Source organism: Jaculus jaculus, chromosome 1 (genome assembly GCF_020740685.1).
Source record: "Jaculus jaculus isolate mJacJac1 chromosome 1, mJacJac1.mat.Y.cur, whole genome shotgun sequence".
Classification (NCBI taxonomy): Eukaryota; Metazoa; Chordata; class Mammalia; order Rodentia; family Dipodidae; genus Jaculus; species Jaculus jaculus.
The window spans coordinates 333,459,161-333,481,107 of NC_059102.1; the positions used below are offsets into that span (position 1 = coordinate 333,459,161).

The following is a 21,947-nucleotide window of genomic DNA, read 5'->3' on the forward strand; positions in this document are numbered from 1 at the left end:
TATACATTCACTGGATTATAAAAGTAAACCTGTCAGTGGTCACCTGGCAGAACATTAAGAAAATACCATCTGGACTGGAGAGATGGCTCAGCAGTTAAAAGGTGCTTGTGTGCAATGCCTGATGGTATAGATGTGAGTTCCCAGTACCCACATAAAGCCAGATGCACAAAGTGGTGCGTGTGTCTGTAATTTGTTTGCAATGGCTAAAGGCCCTGGCATCTCCATGCTTGCTTGCTCACTCGCTCGCTCTCTCTCTTTCTCTGTGCCTGCTTTTGTCTATCGCTCACAAATAAATAAATATTTAGAATAATAAAAATAAAATACCAGCTTACCAGTCAAGGACAACATTTTGACATACATCCTTTTAGTCTATTTTCTATTCCATAAATACAGTGTTTATTGTTACAACTATCACTACAGCTAGGATCCTTCCAAATAAGCATAAGATGCCATGCTGGTTCCTTAGGTGAGTTCTTATAAGTAAACTTTATTGGATGAAGGGATACATATATTTAAGGCTATTCATGCACATTACCAAAAATGCCCTCTAGAAGACAAAGCTTTAGGTGTCAGTCAAGGAGATATTTTTATGTGGGATGCATGTTGTTTCCTTAACAAAGAGTCTCACTGAACCTAGAGCTCCCATTTATTTGGTTAGACTGGCTCACCGGGAAGCTGCAGTGGTCCTCCAGTCTCCACTCCTCCCCCTAGCCCTGGGGTTATAAGCATAGGAGGCCACACGGGGCTGTTGGCATGAGTGCTGGGAGTCAAGCTGAGGTCCTCATGCTGGTGGAGCAAGCACCCTATTCAAATTGTGCCGTCTGCCCAGCCCAGGTGGATAGTTGTTTAAAATTACAAATAAGTCAAACACAGTAATAAAACTTCTCGGGAGGCAGAGGTAGGAGGATCGCTGTGAGTTCGAGGCCACCCTGAGACTACATAGTGAATTCCAGGTCAGCCTGAGCTAGAGTGAAACCCTACCTTGAAAAAAAAAATTAAGTAAATACACCTTGTCATTTGTGTTTTTCTGTGCACCTTAGTGGTCACATGTGTTTGTCAGTTTCCCTCAGGAACCCTTCTTGAGAAGCCAAACTGCTCAAAGGCCCAGGCTTACTGCGACTGTGCAGAGAAGTTGGCGGCAGCAAAAACGGCAGCTTCCACTTCCACATTATCACGGGAGTCCAAACTCTGGCGAATACTGTGATGAGCGTTCTTCCTCTCAGGAATTATGGACGCCAGGCTTCCCAACATCCTACAGAGACAGGGAAGCCCAAGAAGAAAGGAGTACAAGAAAGTCAAGGTCAGCAAAGGAAAAAAGGTAAGCTGGACCAGCAGCCCAAAGCTCATAGGCGAATCTAGGACGATCTAGTTCATAAGGATTAATGTTAGGGATCAAGAAGTCAGTGCAAGTCTATGTACTTCGTACTACATACTTCATTGTATTATTTCCACATACTTTAATAAATCAGAAATGGCTTACCTAACACCGGCTAAATCTTTCTTTTTTGGTCTTTTTCCTTTTCTTTCCCATTTTTGCAGTACTTGGGGATTGAACTCAGGGCAGGTAAGCACTCTACCAACTGAGCTAGGTCCCCAGTCCCTCATAAACTAAACTAAACTTGTACAGAATCATCTTGAAGCACATCTAAGTTACCAAACAGGGCCCAGAAAAAATACTTTTGAATTATTAAAGCATCAACATATCAATTTTCCAATGTTGGATAAAGAAGTCCATTTTAGCAAAGCCATTTCTGCTACTGAGCAGATTCACAAAGTGAAACAATAAGACTTTCCAGTCTTTCCCCTACATCAATAAATGGCATGACGCTTTTCTAATCAATCTGTTCTGGACACATCAAGAGAGTGCATTTCTGGAGGTGGAGGCTGCCCCTGCAGCTCACATCAGGATCAGCAACAACGAGGAGAGCAAAACCCAGAAAACACAATATAATTTATATAAACTCATAGATATGTGAGTTTAGAAACAAGAAAAATCTATTGCTATAATATAAACAACTATGTATAATAAAAGTTTAGAAAAGAAATAACCTATTGCTTATAATGCAGAGTAGAGCTTGGAAAGTTAAGAGGTAAGGATTTTAGAAAGCTGCAAAACTGAAATAAAGCCTATCACACTCCTACAGTAACAACCACCTTTAGCATTCACATGGCAGGTAACAACTTCATTATTTTATAGAGATATGATGGATTGAATGTGAGTAGCTTTGTTCCTCACAGGTAAGTAAAGTAGACTAAATCTGTAACACATTCAGTATCACAAGAGAGCTTTGAAGCTGCATGCTGTTTAAAAGAAACAACAAATGACTATTAATCTAATATTCTTTACCAGAAAAGATCACACTAGGCTAACATTGACCTTATTAACAGTTCACTACTACATAGTATAACAGGGAAAAATCTCACTCATCACTTTCTTTTTAAGTCAAGCTAGGCACGGTGGTAGATGCCTTTAAGCCCAGCACGTGGGAGGCAGAGGTAGGAGGATCACTGTGAGTTCGAGGCCACCCTGAGACTCAGCCTGGGCTAGAGTGAGACCCTACCTCAAAACCAAAAAAAAAAAAAAAAAATTAATAGGTAAAAAGTAAAACATCTTTAAAATATTTCTTCCCAGCTGGGAGTGGTGGCGGCACACGCCTTTAATCCAGCACTTAGAAGGCAGAGGTAGGGGAATCGCCATGAGTTTGAGGCCACCCTGAGACTACATAGTAATTCCAGGTCAGCCTGAGCTAGAGTGAGACCCTACCTCGAAAAAATTTCTTCCCAATTCTCCCATTGTTTTCAATTTAATCCGACTTGCCTGGACGTATAATGGTAGAGCCTTGTCTAGCATGCATGAGACTCTGGGTTTGACCCCAGCACAACCAAATAAAAATCACTTAGTGTTTAAAAGGCATCACATTTTGTTTTTCTTCATTAGTGTCTAGTTATTAATACATTCTTCTAGAAAGCAAGCTCCTGGGGTAGAATTCTCACTTTCTCTTCCTTACAACAAACTATAAACAACATTCTACACAAGGACATCCTCAATTTGTGCTATAGTCACACTCCTACAAAGCCCTAAGATCCATTCTGCACTGTGTCTTCTTCCTAAAACACAGTACTGTAGTAAAAATATTTCACACTAGGAGAGAACACATTACCACTTAGATAGCCAAACCCTTTTCAAAGATATATCTTAATAGCCAATTCTTTCATTTCTGTGAGGATTTTTAACATCATGCAAAAAGGAAATGACTCTTATGGAAGGAGTTTTTCTCATGTTACCACATGGGCAGTGATTCACTGCATGCTGATGAGAATGTGAGCTGGTACTGGAACAAGCCTCCTTACATCCGAAGTTCAAGTCACAGACTGAAAGAACATGCACAGCAGTTGGCTGCTGGTGTTCTTCTGCCAAGTGGTGGCTTTTAGTTTCACAGTTTGAAAATGTCCTCATTATGAAGCATCTGTCATTTAATTTATAGTTAAAGGCCAAAAAGGGGGGAGGGGAGTAATGCTAAAACAATTTAATGTAGAACATAAAATGGAAATTATCCTGTTCTAAGCTATTAGATCCTGAGAGAAGTTCTTTATTTTGTATGTGGTACATAAAAAACACATTTGAGAAAGGACTGGTATCTAGGGCATATAAAAAAAAAAAAAACTAGTTCAATCCTATAATAAAAAGTATCTAATAAAGGAAATGGACAAAAGATATGATAGGCAATTTCTACAATATATTATGAAAAGGCAAAAGGCATACACTCCAGGACCTCCACCCATCACCATCAGGGCATGTAAATCAAAACCACTGCACACCCGTTAGATTGGAGTTTGGAGCATGGTTCAGTGTTAAAGTACTTGCCTTGTAAACCAAAGGCTAGGGTTCAATCCCTGGCATCCCAAAATAACAGAAAGTAAAGATGCCAGAATACCTAAGCTTTAAAAAGCTGATAACATGGAAAGTTTGTAAACGTATGAATAAAACAGAACTCTTATACATTGTTGCTGAAATGAATGCATTCTTATACAAAACTTTTATTTGGTGTGTGTGTTTCTGGTAGAGTCTCACTCCAGGGTGACCTGGAACTCTGTAGTCAAGTTGGTCTCAAAAACACTGTGATCCTACCTCAGTCTCCCAAGGGCTAAGATTACAGACAAGAGCCACTATGCCTGGCTAAATCCATTTATATAAGTGCAAAAACAAAATTTTATCTATGATAAGAAAAATCAAAATAGTTGTTACCTCAGGAGGATACAGATTTGGCAACAGGTAACTTCCTGGAACATTGTTAAATTGTGAAAAAAATTCTAAAGCTATTTAAACATGTTTCAGTTAAAGAGCTTTGATGCCCCCACATTTTGTTGCTACTAACTGAAATTTATTTGGGGGGATGTTATAATAAAAAAATCTTTATTTCCTTTTATTTTGGGGGGTCTTTAATTTTTTACCTTATCTTACCCCGTAACTTCTAGCTGTTCACTCTTACCATGGAGTTCTGGATAGTCTGGCTCTCAAGATGTATCCCAGACTGACTTAAACTTGTGGCAGTCTTCCCACCTTAGCTTCCCAAGTGCAGAGAGCACAGGCAGACACCACCGCGCCCAGCTGTCATCTTCTCAGGTAACCTATTTAAAATGGCAACTCTTCCATACTTACGAATGCTCCACCCTATCCTGGTGTTCCTCAGCAAGAAACAGTTACAAACACAAAAGTTACAAAAGAATGAGGACAGAACTAAAGATGAACAGAAAACTGACAGAAAAGAAGAAGAACAAGGTCAAGAAGGCACAAATTCGAAAGGCCAGCAGTGTTGAAATGCACACTAGTCCTTTGGAATTTCTGCCTGCATAGAGGGATTTTTGCAACACAAGTGAGTAACAATTTACAACCAAAACAGTACCATAGATTTTGACCTTGATTTACAAGTGAAAAAAGTAAGCATACCACCCTTTTGGTCTATAAATACCGCTTAAACACAGCATACCGGAGTGTGATGGCTCTTGCCACAGGATCATTACTATGAATCACAGAGAAAACCCGCTTCACAAATTCATCCACATTTAGAATCTTCTCCAAATGCTTCTCACTTTGTTGAGTCACTTTAAGAACACAGAGCCTCAGGAAATTGTTTCTAGGAAAATATAAAAAATTAAATTACTTCAGGAAAAATGTAATATTTCTTCTGGTGTTAAATACTAATGATAAGTTTTTGTTGTTCTTGTTGTTTTATTTTATTTTTTTTTGTTTTTTGTTTTGTTTTTCGAGGTAGTTTCTCATTCTTGTCCAGGCTGACCTGGAATTCAGGGTGGTCTCAAACTCACAGCAATCCTCCTACCTCTGCCTCCACAGTGCTGAGATAAAATCATGTGCCACTACGCACAGCTCCTAATGATAAATTTTAGAACAGCTACAAGAGTAGGCTAGTGAACAAGGAGTCTTCCCAGTTATATCATGACCAAGGCCTGGAGGCCACATAGTCTTCCTCTTCCCTCCAGGTAACACACCCCTACTTTTCTTCAAGTGTGACCTGTTGTATACATGGGTACATGAGTGCACGGAGAATAGAAAGGTATGAGAGGGAAAAGGAAATGAGTATTCAGTGCTTACATATTTCAAAAACTTCACAGACATGCACTCATGTTGTAAATTACTAAGTCAAATGAGAAATCCCTCCATAAACAACTTGTACAAAGCCACAGACTTTCCAATATACGCATACAACAATATACTATGGCTGCTCTGATGTGACGTATCCTGTTCTCCCAAGAAAGAATGACTCTCTTTTTACTTACAGTGTAACTGAATCTCATACTAAGGCCTGATAATGCAGCACATGTCTCTGAAATGGAAACCAACCATGTGGAGGTCTTAAAGGGCAAGAAGAGAAGACCACAGGACCAACAAAGAAACAAACAATCTATGTGGGCGGACATTCAGGCATTAAAGGACTTACCCAACTCTGAAGACGTCAGCTAACTTCAGGAATGCTGAGTTGATGAGAATAGGGAATGGGTACTTCTGGAAAAGCCTAGGGAAGCGAACAACTGCTTCACACTGTTCACCGAGTTTGCCAGATCTAAGACCTATCAAAAGCAGAGAGAACTTACAATGCGTGGCTGCAAGGCAAAAACAGCAAATACTAGCTTATTATACAGTAAAATAACTACTCAATAATTAGGTAAAAGTAAAAATGGAGGTCTGGGCAAGATGGCCAATGCCTATGCTACATACTAGTCTCCAAAAAAAAAAAGTTAAAAATGAATGTAAATAGGACTGGAGAGAGAGCTTGGTGGTGAAGGTGCTTGCCTAAGGACCCAAGTTCAATTCTCCAGGTTCCACATAAGCCAGAGATGCACAAGGTGGCATATGCACCTGGAGTTCATCTACAGTGACTAGAGGCCCTGGAGTGCCCATTCTCTCTCTTTCCCTCTGTCTCAAATAGAAATTAATATATCAAAAAAAAATAATGAATGTAAATAGCTGGGCATGGTGGCACGAGCCTTTACTCCCAGTACTTGGGAGGGAGAGGTAGGAGGACGGCCATGAGTTCAAGGCTGCCCTGAAACTACATAATGAATTCCAGGTCAGCCTGAGCTAGAACAAGAGCATGACCAAAAATAAAATAAAAAAAAAAAAGATAAATAAAAATGGCATACATGCTAGTAATCTTGAGCTAGGCATAGTAGAACACACCTATAATCACAGCACTTGGGAGACAGAAGCAGGAGGATCAGAAGCTCAAGGTCATCCTTAGCAACATAGTGAATTCAAGGCCATCCAAGGCTACAACAGTCTGTCTCCAAAATGTAAACATATAAATAAACTGAGTAATTTGGTAAATCGATACTCTTAGATATAAAAATGGTTGAAAGTTGATCACTATTCAGGTACACAAACTATCAATGAATTTAAAAGGACTGAAATCAACAGGGCCTGGTGGTACAAGCCTGTAATCCTAGACACTCAGGAGGCTGAAATAGGGAGGTCACAAGTTCAAGGCCTGCCCAAGCTACATAGTGACTACAAGATGACCCTGGGCAACTTAGTGAGGACCTGTCTCAAAATCAGTAAGAAACTTCCATTTTGGTAATCAAGCAATACACTACTAAGTGACCCACAGGTAGAAGAATGAGATGGAAAGTAAGACAAGTATTTTGAAAAGGAAGAAAATGAAAGAATAGTTTATGGGATTCAGCTAAAGCAGTGCTTCAAAGAAAATCTGTAACATGAAATAGTTGTACGAGGAAAGAGATTTAACATATGAACCAACACAACTCGATGTGGAATGAACAATCATTTTAACATGATTCTGGAAAAATATAAATAAACAAATAAATAATTAGGGAGCCAGGCATGGTGGCTCATGTCTGTAATTCAGTACTCAAGGAGATGGCTCATTTGGCAAAGCACTTGCCATACAAGCATGAAGACCTCTGCTTGGATCCCCAACACCATGTAAATGCCCACTCTGGTAGAGTATGCTGTCATGCCAGTGCTTGAAAGGCAACGACAATGGATCCTAGGGCAATCTGCCTAGCTAGACTAGCCATACCAAGCTCTGGATACGGAGATAGAGGAAGACACCCAACACCAGCATCTGGCTTCCACAGGCACACGTACACATGTACGCGCACACAGCTTGTGGTGCTTTGAATCAGATGCCCCTACCCCATAGACATGTGTTCTCAATGCTTGGTCCCCAGCTGATAGCAGTTTGGGAGGTGGAGCCTTGCTAGAGGAGGTGTGCTGTTGGGGACAGGCTTAAGAGTCTACAGCCAGCTCCCCCTTGCTACAGTTCAGCTCACTCTACTACTGCTATTTCCACCTGCTGTGGCAGAGGTAATATCCAGCCTCTGTCAGTCCATGGTTTCCCTGCCAACACGAAGCTTCCCCTCAAGATTATCAGCCAAAATAACAACGTTCCTCCCATCAGCTGCTTTTAGTCAGATGCTTTGTCTCAGCAAGGACAAGGTAACTACAACACAATTGCACACCCACATTAGTCCACAAGCATGCACAGAGAAAAAGCTCAACACTTAGCTTATACTGCATTAAAAAACTGACTTTAATTAATCTAAAAGGTAAGAGCTGATACACCATGTAGAAGAAAATATAGAGGCGATTGTTATGACTCTGGGATAGGCAGAGGATTCTTGGCCAATCGTGCAGCAAAGCCAACAGAGTGAGTGATGTCGTTAAAGATTCTTCGCTCAGGATGAAGGTTTTCCTAAATCTTCTGGACAGCTTCCAAGTCACTGATCTGAAAATCTAGGACAACTAGGAAAAAGCTTGTACATCCTGTTTTGTGCAATCCTCACCCTTCACAATCCTACTGGGCACAGTCATGGTCATGTACATCACATGATATGTCAGGGACGCTGTATGTCATTATGATAGGAATTCTGCTTGTAAGTGCAGTTTTCACCGAAGCCCAAGAAGCATGGCTCGTAGCTTGTAAACACCCAGTGTGTTATCCCACTGCTCAACCCAAACCTCTTGTCCTCATCAGCAAGCCATAGTTGATGTCATCTGCCTCTTTACATTTGAATGTGAGCCCCTGAAAGCAGATTCATTCCCTAATACAGCCCAAGACTAAGCAGGCCTAGCACAATGCAGGTAGTCAGTACATACTTGTTGAATAAATGAGTGGTTATCATATCCATGATTCTTTTCCTGTACTGCCAACAACATCCTGAAGGAACAAGATTGAGTCAACTTCCATTTACAGATGAGACACAATTAGCCTATGTGGCTTGCTCACAGGGTTAAGAACAAAGTACAGCAGGTTACAAAGACATGTAACAAGTTTTTTATATAATTTAATTTATTTATTTGAGAGAAGGAAAGAGGCGGGTGGGGGGGGGGAAATGAATGGGCATGCCAGGGCTTCCAGCCACTGCAAATGAACTCCAGACACATGCACCACCTTGTACATCTGGCTGATGTGAGTCCTGGGGAATTGAACCAAGGTCCTTTGGCTTTGCAGGCTAACACCTTAACTGCTAAGCCATCTCTGCAGGCCCTGTAATAAGTTTTAAATGGCATCAATTCAACCCAGTTTGTGTCTATGGACAGTAGTACCACAAGATATTTTGTTTTAAATATATATATATTTGAGAGACTGAGTGAGAAAGAGGGGTGAGAGGAGAGGAAGTATGTGCATACGGGCACTCCAGGGCCTCCTGCCACTGTAAACAAACTCCAGATATCCATACCACTGTGTATCTAGCTTTACATGGGTACCGGGGAATTGAACCTGGGAAGTCTGGCTTTACAAACAAGCATGTTTAACCACTGAGCTGTTTCCCCAGACATTTTTTTAATGGACTAAATGAGCATGACCTTATGCCTGTCTAGTCTATATGTTCATTTGAATATCTTTAAGCAACACCTTAAATTTAGCATGTCCCAAACTGATTCCAACTTTCACTCTGCCAGCAAATAGCAATGCATCCTTCCAGTACCTCTATTCAAAACTGTCTAATTTCTCTTGAACACCCACTCTTGTATCACCACCATCTTGTCAGCTCTCAGAATCTGAGCGCTCCACTGGGCCTCACTGTCACCGTCCCATTTTCTTCTGCTCCCCAGTCTTTCAAGCTTCTTTCCCTGGCCCTCTCTTCAGTCTCCTGCTAACATAACAGTCACACTCATTCTTTCCAACAGTACATCACACCATGTTATACTTCTGCTGAATGCTCTCCATGGCTTCCTAAAGCACTCAGAATTCAAGCCAGTCTTCTCAACAGCCCCCAAGAACTGACGGACCCCTGGTTACCTTCTGACCCCGGAGTCCATCACTGGGCTGCACAGGCTTCAGCCAGGCTTTGCACTTGTTCAGCCAGGCCCCTCTTGACAACCTGTGAAACAAACCAACTCTGCGCCATGCTGGTGTGAGTCAGCCCCTTCACTTGCTGCATGTCACTGTCAGAAGCTATGCTCACTGCATTTGTTTACTGTCGGTTTCCTCATCCAGAGCAGAATAAGCTCCATGAGGCTGCGGCTTTGTTTCACGAAGTGCTGGATCTCTGGTTACACAAGTCAAGCATGGGAGGAAGGGAATTGGAAGAGACTCCTATTAAAATATTTCAGAAACGGAGCTGGGGACAGCCAAGCAGTTAAAAGCGCTTGCTTGTAAAGCCCATTGGCCAGGTTCCACCAGCACCCAAGTAAAGCTGGGTGCAAAGTAATGCATGCATCTGTGACCTCAACTTACCTGCCACAATGCAAGGGGACTAAAGAATCTGAAAGTTCATGGCCAGCCTTCAGTTGCAGTCTGGCAATTCATTTGCCACTGCACTATGTCTCAACACATACCACGAAATTACCCTCTGACCTCCATATGCATGGCCTGTGTGACCCCCCCACATAATAAAATTTTTAAAAATACTTTTATTGGGCTGAAGAGATGGCTTAGCGGTTAAGTACTTGCCTGTGAAGCCTAAGGAACCCGTTTTGAGGCTCCATTGCCCAGGACCTATGTTAGCCAGATGCACAAGGGGACACACACATCTGGAGTTCCTTTGCAGTGGCTGGAGGCCCTGGCGCACCCATTCTCTCTCTGTCTGTCGCTGTCAAATAAATGAATAAAAATGAACAAAAAATATTTTTTAAATGTTTTTATTTTTTTATTTGTGTGAGAGAGAAATGGGGGGGGGCAGATAGAAAGTGGGTACAACAGGGCCTCCAGCCACTGTAACCGAACTCCAGATGTATGCGCCACCTTGTGCTTACATGGGTCCTTTGGCTTTGCCAGCAAGTGCCTTAACCCCTAGGTCATTTCTCCAGCCCTTTCTCTCTCTCTCTCTTTTTTTTCCTTTTTGGTTTTCTGAGGTAGGGTCTCACTCTAGCTGAGGCTGAACTAGAATTCACTATGTAGTCTCAGGGTGGCCTCAAACTCACAGCAATCCGCCCACCACTGCCTCCCAAGTGCTGAGATTAAAGGTGTGCGCCACCACACCCGCCCTTACAATAATTTTTTTTTTAATTCAGAAATGGTATTCCTTGTAGTCTACTCTGATCAGAATGTTCTAGAAGAAAGTTGTAACTTGTAACCTTCTGACCTTATCACCTTTGGTTCACAAAACAGGAATACTGTAGTAGGTAAAAAAGTGAAACCAGGGCTGGAGAGATGGCTTAGCTGTTAAGCGCTTGCCTGTGAAGCCTAAGGACCCCGGTTCGAGGCTCGGTTCCCCAGGTCCCACGTTAGCCAGATGCACAAGGGGGTGCACGCATCTGGAGTTCGTTTGCAGTGGCTGGAAGCCCTGGCGCGCCCATTCTCTCCCTCTCCCTCTATCTGTCTTTCTCTCTGTGTCTGTTGCTCTCAGATAAATAAATAAGTAATTTTTTAAAAAATGAAACCACTTAACACTAACCTATAGGTATACTACAAAAACTGGCTAGTTCTGTAACATAATTTCCTAACAGCCTAAGAAGCAAGTATGCTGAGGTTAAAAAAAAAAAAAAAAGAGATTCTTACTGGTTTGTATAAATTATCTTTCTGAGCATGAGACTCATCTGCAGAACACTCAACAACCACTGTTTGTTTCTCATATACATAAGCTTTCTATTTCAAAAAATTGCCACCATTGCATTAGTTATTTTTTAATTGCAAACTTAGGAGTCTCTGGAGTTCTGATTTTTAGTGTCCCATCCTGATCCCTGCTCTATACCACTATCAACATGGAACATGGAACATGACTAGCTAGATGAAAGTAAAGTGTGTCTGAAGGGGGGAAAATTACTCAATACTTAAAGAGTATCTATGTACATATGTGTATATATTTTTTATTATGGATAGAGAGATAGAGAATGGGTGTTCCAGGACCTTCAGCCTGCTGTGTGTGTGCCCCCTTTTGGTGCATGTGTAACATTGCCTCCTTGAGTCACTGTGCAGCTGGCTAGGTGGGATCTGGAGATTAGAACATGAATTTGCAGACATGTGCCTTAACCGCTAAGCCATCTCTCCAGCCCTAAAGAACATATTTCCTGTCTTATAACTTTATTTCAGAAGTTAAAAAAAAAACAAAACTATGGCTTTGGTAAGCAGAAAAAAAAAATCATTGGTTCATGAGGATGGACTAAAGATATTGCCAAAGAAATACCACATTGGGGTGTTGTTATTTTTATGTAAATCAAAAAAGGGCAAAACATTTATTTAAACAATTTACTTTATTTGAGAGAGAGAAGAGAGGACAGGCATGCCAGGGCCTCTAGCCAATGCAAACAAACTCCAGATTCATGTGCCACCTTGTGCATCTGGCTTACACAGGTATTGGGGAATCAAACCTGGGTCCTTAGGTTTCACAGGCAACTGCCTTAAACACTAAGCCATCTCTCCAGTCCAACACTTTTTTTTTTAAACCTGAGATAGAGCTGATGAGATGGCTCAGCGCTAAAGGCATGTGCTTAAAAAGCCTACTGGCCCAGGTTTGAGTCCCCAGTACCCACATATAGCCAGATGCACAAAATTGTACATGCATCTGGAGTTTTTTTGTAGCACCCATATTCACACTCTTTCTGTCCAATAAATTAATAAAATATTTTTTTTCAAAACCTGAGAATGGACTCAGGATGTAGCCCAGTTGGGAGGGTGCTTTCCTAACATGCAAAACGCCCTGGATTCAACACCCAGCACTAGCCAGGCATGGTGGCACAAACCTTTAATCTCAGCACTTGGGAGGCAGGTAGGCAGATGGCTGTGAGTTCGAGGCCAGCCTGGGACTAAAGGATGACTACTAGGTCAGCCTGGGCTATACCTCAAAAAAGAAAAAAAAAATCAATATCCAGCACTACATAGTCCTTGAGTAGTGGCAAACCTGTTATCCCAGTACTAAGGAAGTGGAGGTAGAGGGATCAGAAATTCAAGGCCATCATTATCTAACAGTGAGTGTGAGGCCAGCCTAGGATACATGAGAGTCTGTCTCAATCAATAAAAAAAAAATTGAGAATAAAATCTGAGAAAGCTTGATCTATACCAATCCCATGCAAATGTTATAGCTACAAAAGGAAAAAGATAAACTAGGAGTCCTTCACCCAAAAGCCAACAGACATGTACAAATCACAGTGGTGAGAAGTGGCTCAAAGTGAACTTGAGGAAGAGATCATTCATTATAAGTTCTAGTCCAAGGGGCTGGGGAGATGGCTCAGCCACTAAAGACACTTGCTTGCAAAGCCTGCTGGCTTGGGTTCAATTCCCCAAAACCTACATAAGCCAGATGCACGAAATGGTGCATGCGTCAGGAATTTGCAGTAGCAGGAGGGCCTGGTGCACCCATTCATTCTCTCAAATAAATAGCTCTAGTCCAGTTCTCCTTACACTAGCTAGATTTAACCAAGAATTAAGTCTATACTAGCTGGCAAAATGTTTCCTCCGACAGTAAAAATCTTTAAAAGTACACGAAAACAAAGGCTTCACATTAATATTTGAGCTTTACTTATTTATTTGCACTGTATGTGTAGGTGCGCCAGAGCCTCTTGACACTTTCTGCCTCTGACTTAGGTGGGTGGCTTGGGAATTGAACCTGAGCTGACAAGCTCTGCAAGCCTTTAACCACTGAGCCATGTTCCTGGCCTACATTTGAGTTCTTTACCAGTGTCTGCCCTTGCCTCCCTTATCAATGTGAACTCAAGTTCCCAGAGAAGCATTACATCTGTTGCACCTACTTCCAGCAAGGCTGAGTGGACTGATAAAACTCCCTAGATCACAGAGAAATGGAATGTTGCAATTCACAGCCAATTTACCTCAGGCCATCTTTATAGGCCTTGAACAGCCACTATTGTCCCCCTCTGTGGCTGACCTAATATCCAGGTGACTCCTTTCCATTGTGCAAGAACAGATGCCCAGCTTCCTCCAACCCAAGGGCTAGGAGTGCCATCAGATAGCACCTGAGGCCTATGTTGGAGGTTTCCCCCACTTTGCTGTAACCTGCCTACCTGATGGTCAGCCAATGTATTTGAAATGTGCCTTGATTTATGACTTTCTTTTGTTCTATAACTATAAAACCTCCATGAAAATTGTTAACACGTTGGAACACGGAATTAAAGAGTAAAATAAATCTGTGTTTCCGGGCCATGGTCACTCATATTTGGCTCCAAAATAAACTCTTGTCCCCTGAGGTGAGAGCTGTGTCTTTTGCGTCCACATCTACATCTACAAAGGAAAGCGTATCTCTTCAGCATTTAACAACTGCATCTTCTGCATACCATCATGACACTTAATATTCACAAGATCGGTACCATCCCTGTGGTATTGTAGCCACTTTGCAGACAATAAAACGAGGCCACGTAAAAAATCGGGTCCTTCAAAGCCGGACGTAGTGGCGCACGCCTTTAATCCCAGCGCTTGGAAGGCAGAGGCAGGAGGATCGCGGAGAATTCGAGGCCACCCTGAGACTACATAGTGAATTCCATAGTGAATTCTGGACTACAGTGAAAGCCTACCTCGAAAAAACAACAGGCCGGGCGTGGTGGCGCATGCCTTTAATCCCAGCACTCGAGAGGCAGAGGTAGGAGGATCGCTGTGAGTTCGAGGCCACCCTGAGACTGAGACGACATTGTGAATTCCAGGTCAGTCTGGACGAGTGTGAGACCCTACCTCGAAAAACCAAAAAAAAAGAAGCCGGGCGTGGTGGCGCATGCCTTTAATCCCAGCACTCGGGAGGCAGAGGTAGGAGGATCGCCATGAGTTCGAGGCCACCCTGAGACTACATAGTTAATTCCAGGTCAGCCGGAACCAGAGTGAGACCCTACCTTGAAAAACCAAAAAAAAAAAAAAAAAGAAAAAGAAAACAACAACAACAACAAAAAAGTCGTCCCTTGAACACATGCCGGTTAGCGGAATTGTAACCCAACTCCTAACCCCGAAGCCCCTCTCCTGGCTTTGCAAGGAAAGAGAAGTCATGGGAGCGCTCAACAGGGAACGCATGCCCCGCCATGCTCTTCCGAAAGCCCGAGTCGTGTGACAAGTTACCAAAAGCATGCCTCTAAGTGCCCTCACAGGAGGACCTCGTGTACACCGAACGTACTGAAAACTGGGAAACTGTGCCCTCAAGTGGTGGTGGCGGGCACCAAGAGGTGCGTGGCGCCTCCCCGCACTTTCCCCGCGGCCTCCGCCAGCCAGGCGCGCCCGCTCCGCCCGTCTGCGCATGCGCTCGCGGGCCGCTCCGAGCTTCCGCCACAGGGTGGCGCCATTCCCCACGGTCGTGACGGGGCCCTGCCAGCCCTGGCCAATCGGTACCTTTGTCCAATTCCATCAACGCAGAGTTGGCGTCCAGTTCCTGTTCGCCGTAGCCGGTATCTGCCAGGAAAGACTTGGTTGAGTTTGACGCCATCGCCCCGAAACAGCTAGTCGCCTGTCTTAATCAGAAAGATTGCAAACTCTCCCCCGGCACCGCCATCTTCTCCCGCCTCTGCTCTCGCGGATTTTTTTTTTTTTTTTTCCCTCCGAGCTGGGACAAACCGACTACGCATGCGCCCTGCTCGCCCCGCGGTTCGTCGGCTCCTCAACGGGGCCCCCCGCGCAGGCGCTGTGGGAGCTCCCGCGCTCCAGGTTCCCGCGGCTGAGAGAAAAGAAGGCGGAGCTTAGGCGGGGGAAGTGGCCGCGAGGCGCCGGGCCGCTGAGGCGAGAGCCAATCAGAGGGCATGACGTCAGTTTGGCGCGGAGTTTGGCGGCCGGGGCTTACAGTGGCGGGAGTTGGAGGCTGCAACGCGTCGTGTGGTGGAGGGCGCAGGCTGCCGTGTCCGCGGGGGCCGGGGGTGATTTTCCGCGGCTTCTCCCCCGAGCTGAACCTTTCCCTCCGGCCCAGATGCTCTTCCACTCCGTGCTCCGCCAGCCGCAGCTCGGCGTGCAAAGAAGCGGTGAGTAACGGTCCAAACCGCCGGCGGGAATCGCCGCCCCCGCCCCCGAGGGCTCCACCTTGGACCGGGGCCGACGGCCATCTGCCTCGGGCCTCCGCTTCCCCCGACCACCTCGCCGCCCGGGCAGGAGTGGATCCGTCCGTCCGTTCGTGCGAGCGAGGACCGCCGAGAAAGTCGTGCGTCCTTCCCCAGCCCTGAGGACGCGCTGCCCCGCGGTCGGGCCGCTTCGGTGGTCACGTAGGCCGGAGGCAGCACGCTGCCCGCGGCCCCTCGCCGCTGACGTCAGTATCGCGCGTGAACTTGGAAGACTCCCGCTCGTCCCGCGTGGGCACGCGTGTGCATGCGGGCACAGGGCTCCCGCACCCGAGGCTGCGCGCGGGTGTGTGCGTGCGCGCAGCCCGAGCCGTTCCTCCCGGGGCCGCCACGCGGAGCGGCCGGGCGCGGGCCCCTCCCCCACCGCGTCCCCGAGCCCTCCGCCGCGCGGGGCCGTGGCCACACCCCCGAGGCCCCGCGGCTCCGGATGCGGGTTGCCTTCTTTCTTTCTTTCTTTCTTTCTTTTTTTTTTGGCTACCCGACGTATATCCAGAAACGGGAGCAGAACGTGTTGCTTTTTCGCCCCCGCGGCGGTGTGATTCGGCCATGTTCTCGCGTTGGTGGGCAGAGGTGCAGCCTCCCTCGTTGCTGCACGGCTTGGTGCGCTAGGCCGAGGGCGTGGGGGGTGCTCCGGCCCCATCTCTCTCAAGTAGTGGGTCCAAGGAAAGAATGTGGAGAAGTGGAAGTCACCTCTGCGCCCAGTCTAAAACTTAAACATCCTTTCTTCATCCTCACTTCCTTCTTTGGATACTCTTGCAGGCGTACTGTAAATAACCGGCTCTCCTCGAACCCCCCCCCCCCCCGCAGCATCTGGTAGGGGAGGCAGCGCTGCCCACATGCCCTCAGCATTCCACCTCTGCTCCTCACTGTTGTGGGACCTGGGAAAGCTCTTCAGCCTTTGTTTCTTCCGGATTCTCCAGACCGTCTACTTTTCCTCCCCAGCCTGTCTCCTGTCCACAAACATTGTTATGTGGTAGCCTCTGAAATTCGTTCATTACACTATGTTGCCTCCTGGAGTCTCTGTCTTTTCCCTTCCATGTTGGTTTGCCATCCTTGGCCCCTTGTAACTAGTCCCGTGGACGATTACTGCTACCTACAATCTTCCACCATCAACATTTTAGGTTCATTTCTGTAAAGGCTATGTAAACTGGTCACCCAAATAGTCAAGCTCACAAGCATCTCACTTGTTTTTATCCCAAACCTGCTATATTACAATTTTAGAGAGTGGCATTATTTATTTAAAACCAGTATTGTTAGTCACTCAAAGAGACCGTACTCCTCACTATTACACATTCAGGAACTCTTGAATCCATCATCTTCTCTTCACAGATTCAACTTTATCACATTGGGTCTGTCCTATTTTGATTATTGCATTTCCCTAATCTTGAACCTAATGCCTTCTTGCCTGGGCTTAACAGGTCACCTTAATGAGTTTTTCCCTTTCTCCAGCTGAGACATTTTATTTCCAGTGATGCTAGTAAAATGGAAATATGATTACTTAATTTTCATGTACACGTAAAGAATGTAGTTTTGGCCATATCAAGAATATTGTTATTTTCAACAAGCTTTGCAACTTTAAAATTCATCTAATAAAATATAAATGCTACAGCGACTGGATGATTCTGTCATCTTTGTTTTATGAGAATAAACTTAACTGTTAGCCTTCTACTTGGTTGCTTTTCCTCTTGAATTTTTCCATCTTATGTCTCATAGAACTTATCCTAATGTAATTTAATTGTAGCCTTGAAAAGTTTCAAGGCTAAGGTGTCTTCCCCAATGAGTACTTTTGGTAGAGAATTTTATAAAGTTTCATTTTAAGTTTTAACTTTAAAAGTTTAACTATCATACCTTTTTTGTGTCAAAGTATGTGTATAAAATGTTTTCTTCTGTGATCCAAAGACTCTTAAGCATATAAAAGTTTCCCTTGGATTGAATTATCATACTTATTTATAGCATGCAGAGGTATAAATTATTTTGATAATTTTTAACCAAATTAAAATTTTAAAGAAGTGGATTTGGGCGTCTGTGATGTCTTCTTGTCTCATAATTGGGACCCGAGAAACTTTTTTTAACTTAAAAATTTAATGGCGGGCGTGGCACACGCCTTTAATCCCAGCATTTGGGAGGCAGAGGTAGGAGGATCAGCTTGAATTCCAGGTCAGCCTGGACTAGAGTGAGACTCTACCTGGAGAAACCAAACAAACATTAAAAAAAATACATATTTAATGGAAGGCTGGAGAGATGGCTTAGCAGTTAAGGCACTTGCCTGTGAAGCCTAAGGACACAGCTTTGATTCCCTAGTACCCATGTAAGCCAGATGCACAAGGTAGAGTATGTTTGCAGTGGCTGGAGGCCCTGGAGTGCCATTCTTTATCTCTCAAATAAGTAAATACATAAGAAATTTAAAAATAAAATTTAATGGTCCCTCAGAAGTTTATATGTCTTTTGGACAATGCAAGGTGTAAGATGAGAACATGGGAATGTGTTCCCTTTTGTAAAGTGGAAGAAAGGAAGTGATCCTGGAAATGGTGAAAGGGAGTACCTTTCTCAGAACTGAATATATGTGGAAATTGAGTGTCTTGATACCCATTCCTGAAATTCTCATATTTTGGTATATTCCCTGGGAAAAAGCTGCATGATCCTCAGCTTTTTCATGTCAGTATTGGGGAGCATGGAACATTATCCATTAATGCTCATCATACCATAAAGATTCAAAAGTAGCTTAAGGTAGCTCATCAGTGAATGGTCTGGGGAACTGCAGAAATGAGTAAGCAAGGTCCTCTCAGTAATCACCTAGGGCCATTCATCAGTTTGCATAATAGTTGTAGACAGTGAAGCAGTCTAGAAGACTCTTGTTTTACCATATGATTCAGTTCCCTTCTGCATTTGTATGTTGCAGTCATTAGATTTTTTAAAAATCCCATGCCACACATGTACATTTATATATTCTTAAGACAGGCTTTTGTTTTTAAATTTACTCTGTAGATGAATATTTGTCAACCTAATAAGTTATTCTTTGAGTGGTCTTTTTTTTCCCCCCCTTTTTTTTATTAGTTTTCTATTCAGCAAATACAGGCAGTTTGGTACCATTATTTGCCTCATCCATGACCTACCCCTTCCCCATTGGCCTCTCCTTGTTGAGGTATATGGGTCATGCCTTGTGGAGTTAGCCCACAGATATTGGTATGATAAATGTCTCTCCATATCCTGACCCAACATGTGGCTCTGACATTCTTTCCGCCCCCTCTTCTGCAAAATTTCCCTGAGCCATGTTGGGTTCGTTTTTGGTCTGCTTATGAGGTGTTGGGGGCCTCTGAGACTCTGGCTCTCTGATTTGGTAGGAGTTGATTTTTCTCTGTATTGGTCTCCTTCCCCCTTGTGCTGGTATCTGGTTCATCAGGAAATCAGCACCCTTGCTTGTTTTGCTAATTTTACGTAGTTTCAACCGGGTCCCTTTTGAGGTATGATGGGGTGGCTCTCTCCTTAGGATCTACATCTATCTTTCCCCAGGATTTGCAGGGCAGCTAGGCGGTCGCCATCTTGGCCGGAAGTCATGAGTGGTCTTTTTAACAGCTTTACCATGTTACATAATATTGAAATATGCTAGGGCGTGATTGGCACAAGCCTTTAATCCCAGAATTGAGGAGGCAGAGGTAGGAGGATTGCCGTGAGTTCGAGGCCATCCTGAGACTACATAGTGAATTCCATGTCAACCTGAGCTAGAGTGAGACCCTACCTCAAAAAGCTAAAAAAAATTTTTTTTTATTTTGAAATAATGAGATGGTGTCCTCATGAGTAATTTTAAAATCTGGATTAAATTTTCTTTGCCTCCTTTCTACTCATTCCTTTAGGTTACACTATACATCCCAAGCTAAATTTGTCTTGGTTTTCTCAGGCTAAGGTATCTTCTCCAAAGAGTACTTTTGGTAGAAAGTGAGATTGAAAGCCTCCTACGATGTGAGTTTGTTAGTGTTGTCAATAAATTGTAAATTTAATATGATGGAAAATGGAATTTCAAAGGAGAAAGTGTGTGTGGGGGGATTAACATGGGATTTTTTTATAATCATGGAAAATGCTAATAAAAATTAAAAAAAATAAATTGTAGATTTATTGCTTCCTCGGGTGTTTATTGTTAGTTTTCAGTAATTATTTGTTGACTGTTTCTCTTATGGTCTGAACAACCCCAATCCAAGAATCCCAAGAACTGAAGTGCCCTAAAATCTGAAAGATTTGATGCTTAAGTTAGAAGTATGATGCTTAAAAAGCTTCAAGGTACCCCCAGTAAAATCTGCACATTTCAAAATCCAGAAATCTCTGAAAATGAAACATTCTTGGCCCCCAAGCATTTTGGATGAGATGTTCGATCTGCTAATAAATTAAAATGTATCAACCTACATGTTAATCTAACATAAATGTCTGAAAATAGCTGATCTAGCAGAATGAACTTGCTCTCCCTGAATTTCGTTTTTTTTTTTTTTTATACCTTATTTATTTATTTGACAGAGAAAGGTGGGAGAGAGAGAGAGAGAGAGAGAGAGAGAGGGAGGGAGTTAGTTGGCATGCCAGGGCCTCCAGCTACTGCAGATGAACTCGACACATGAGGCCCCTTGTGCATCTGGTTCATGTGGGTCCTGGGGAATTGAACCTGGGTCCTTTGGCTTTGTAGACAAGCGCCTTAACCGCTAAGCCATCCCTCCAACCCTCCCTGAATTTCTCGTTCTCTGCTCTAAATAAAATGGAAATTTTCTCATCAAATTTTTTCTGGAGTCTCCCTGACCTTACTTGTTTGGGATATAGGTACATAGCACTTCACTTTTAAATCACTCTTACACACTTGAAGACACTATGGTTGCTATTAGAGCCTTAGAGTTTTAAGCAGTGTAAGGAAAAGTGAACTAAAATTATTAATATGGTATTAGCTATAATATTGGCACATAGTAAAATTTAACCCTTTGGATACTGACTTGTGTGTAATGGTTGAGAGTTTGTTGATTAGAGACTCAAAAAACAAAAATTTCATCAGCAGGAATAATAGTTTAATTGATAGTGCTTTAGTGGTTTCTTTGCTGGGAAAAGAGGCAGATCTTTTTTAATATACAAAAATCACTGTAAGCGTTTGTACTGTGCATGGTGGTGCATGCCTTTAAGCCCAGCACTCCTGGAGGCCGAGCTAGCAGGATCATTGTGAGTTCAGAGCCATCATGGAGCTACAGAGTGAGTTCCAGGTCACCCTGGGCTAGAAGTTAGGCCACTTGTTTCTTCAAACCATTATATTAACTAATGAGAGTCCATATTTAAAATAGTAAAGCTACAGTAGTACCTCACCAGAAGTTGGGAATGCACTTTGATTTCTTCCTTAGAACTGCTTAAGAAAATACCAGGAATATTCTAGAGAGCCATACTGAATGGATTGGTTAGCCATAGTGCTCAACACCTACAACCCCATTCCTCAGGAGGCAGAGGCAGAAGATTCACTGTAAGTTCTAGGCCAGCAAGGGCTATATATGGAAAGCCTGACTTTAAATTTGGCATATGTGCATATATATATATAAATTGTAGTTTGTTGCCAGTGTTGAAATGTGATGCAGCATGTTAATTCTGAAAAGAATTGTCTTGTTTTAGGCTGGTCTTCACAATACCCTCTGGAGTCCCTTCTAACTGGTTATCAGTGCAACTGTAATGATGAGCACACATCTTATGGAGAAACAGGAGTCCCAGTCCCTCCTTTTGGATGCTCCTTCTCTTCTGGTAAGAGACTAGGCTAAGCAATAATTCAATACCTTTAAACTTGCTTGAAAATGTTAGTGTTACTCATTGCATATTCTTTGCTTCTTGTTTAGCTCCCAATATGGAACATGTATTAGCAGTTGCTAATGAAGAAGGCTTTGTCAGATTATATGACACAGAATTACAAACTAGCAAAAATAAATGCTTCAAAGGTAAGTCTTTTCATTTTTAACATTTTTAATTCATAAAACTTTGAGTAGGTTAC

General features: G+C 43.3%; 2 protein-coding genes across 4 annotated transcripts in view; one reads left to right on the top strand and one right to left on the bottom strand.

The window, feature by feature from the left end:
- Window positions 1–15,439, bottom strand: part of Ints7 (integrator complex subunit 7) — a 61,884-nt gene extending 46,445 nt beyond the window's left edge. For both annotated transcript variants that reach the window (XM_004671293.2, XM_045155483.1), the window contains exons 1-4: window positions 15,243–15,439; window positions 5,958–6,087; window positions 4,989–5,135; window positions 1,115–1,252 (exon numbers count right to left, since the gene is read on the bottom strand). In XM_004671293.2, the coding sequence (XP_004671350.1) occupies window positions 1,115–1,252; window positions 4,989–5,135; window positions 5,958–6,087; window positions 15,243–15,336 (509 nt within the window). In that variant the 5' untranslated portion in view covers window positions 15,337–15,439. The remainder of the gene's footprint in view (window positions 1–1,114; window positions 1,253–4,988; window positions 5,136–5,957; window positions 6,088–15,242) is intronic.
- A 236-nt stretch (window positions 15,440–15,675) lies between these two features.
- Window positions 15,676–21,947, top strand: part of Dtl (denticleless E3 ubiquitin protein ligase homolog) — a 41,804-nt gene continuing 35,532 nt past the window's right edge. For both annotated transcript variants that reach the window (XM_045130754.1, XM_045130762.1), the window contains exons 1-3: window positions 15,676–15,862; window positions 21,578–21,703; window positions 21,796–21,894. In XM_045130754.1, coding sequence (XP_044986689.1) covers window positions 15,811–15,862; window positions 21,578–21,703; window positions 21,796–21,894 — 277 coding nt within the window. In that variant the 5' untranslated portion in view covers window positions 15,676–15,810. The remainder of the gene's footprint in view (window positions 15,863–21,577; window positions 21,704–21,795; window positions 21,895–21,947) is intronic.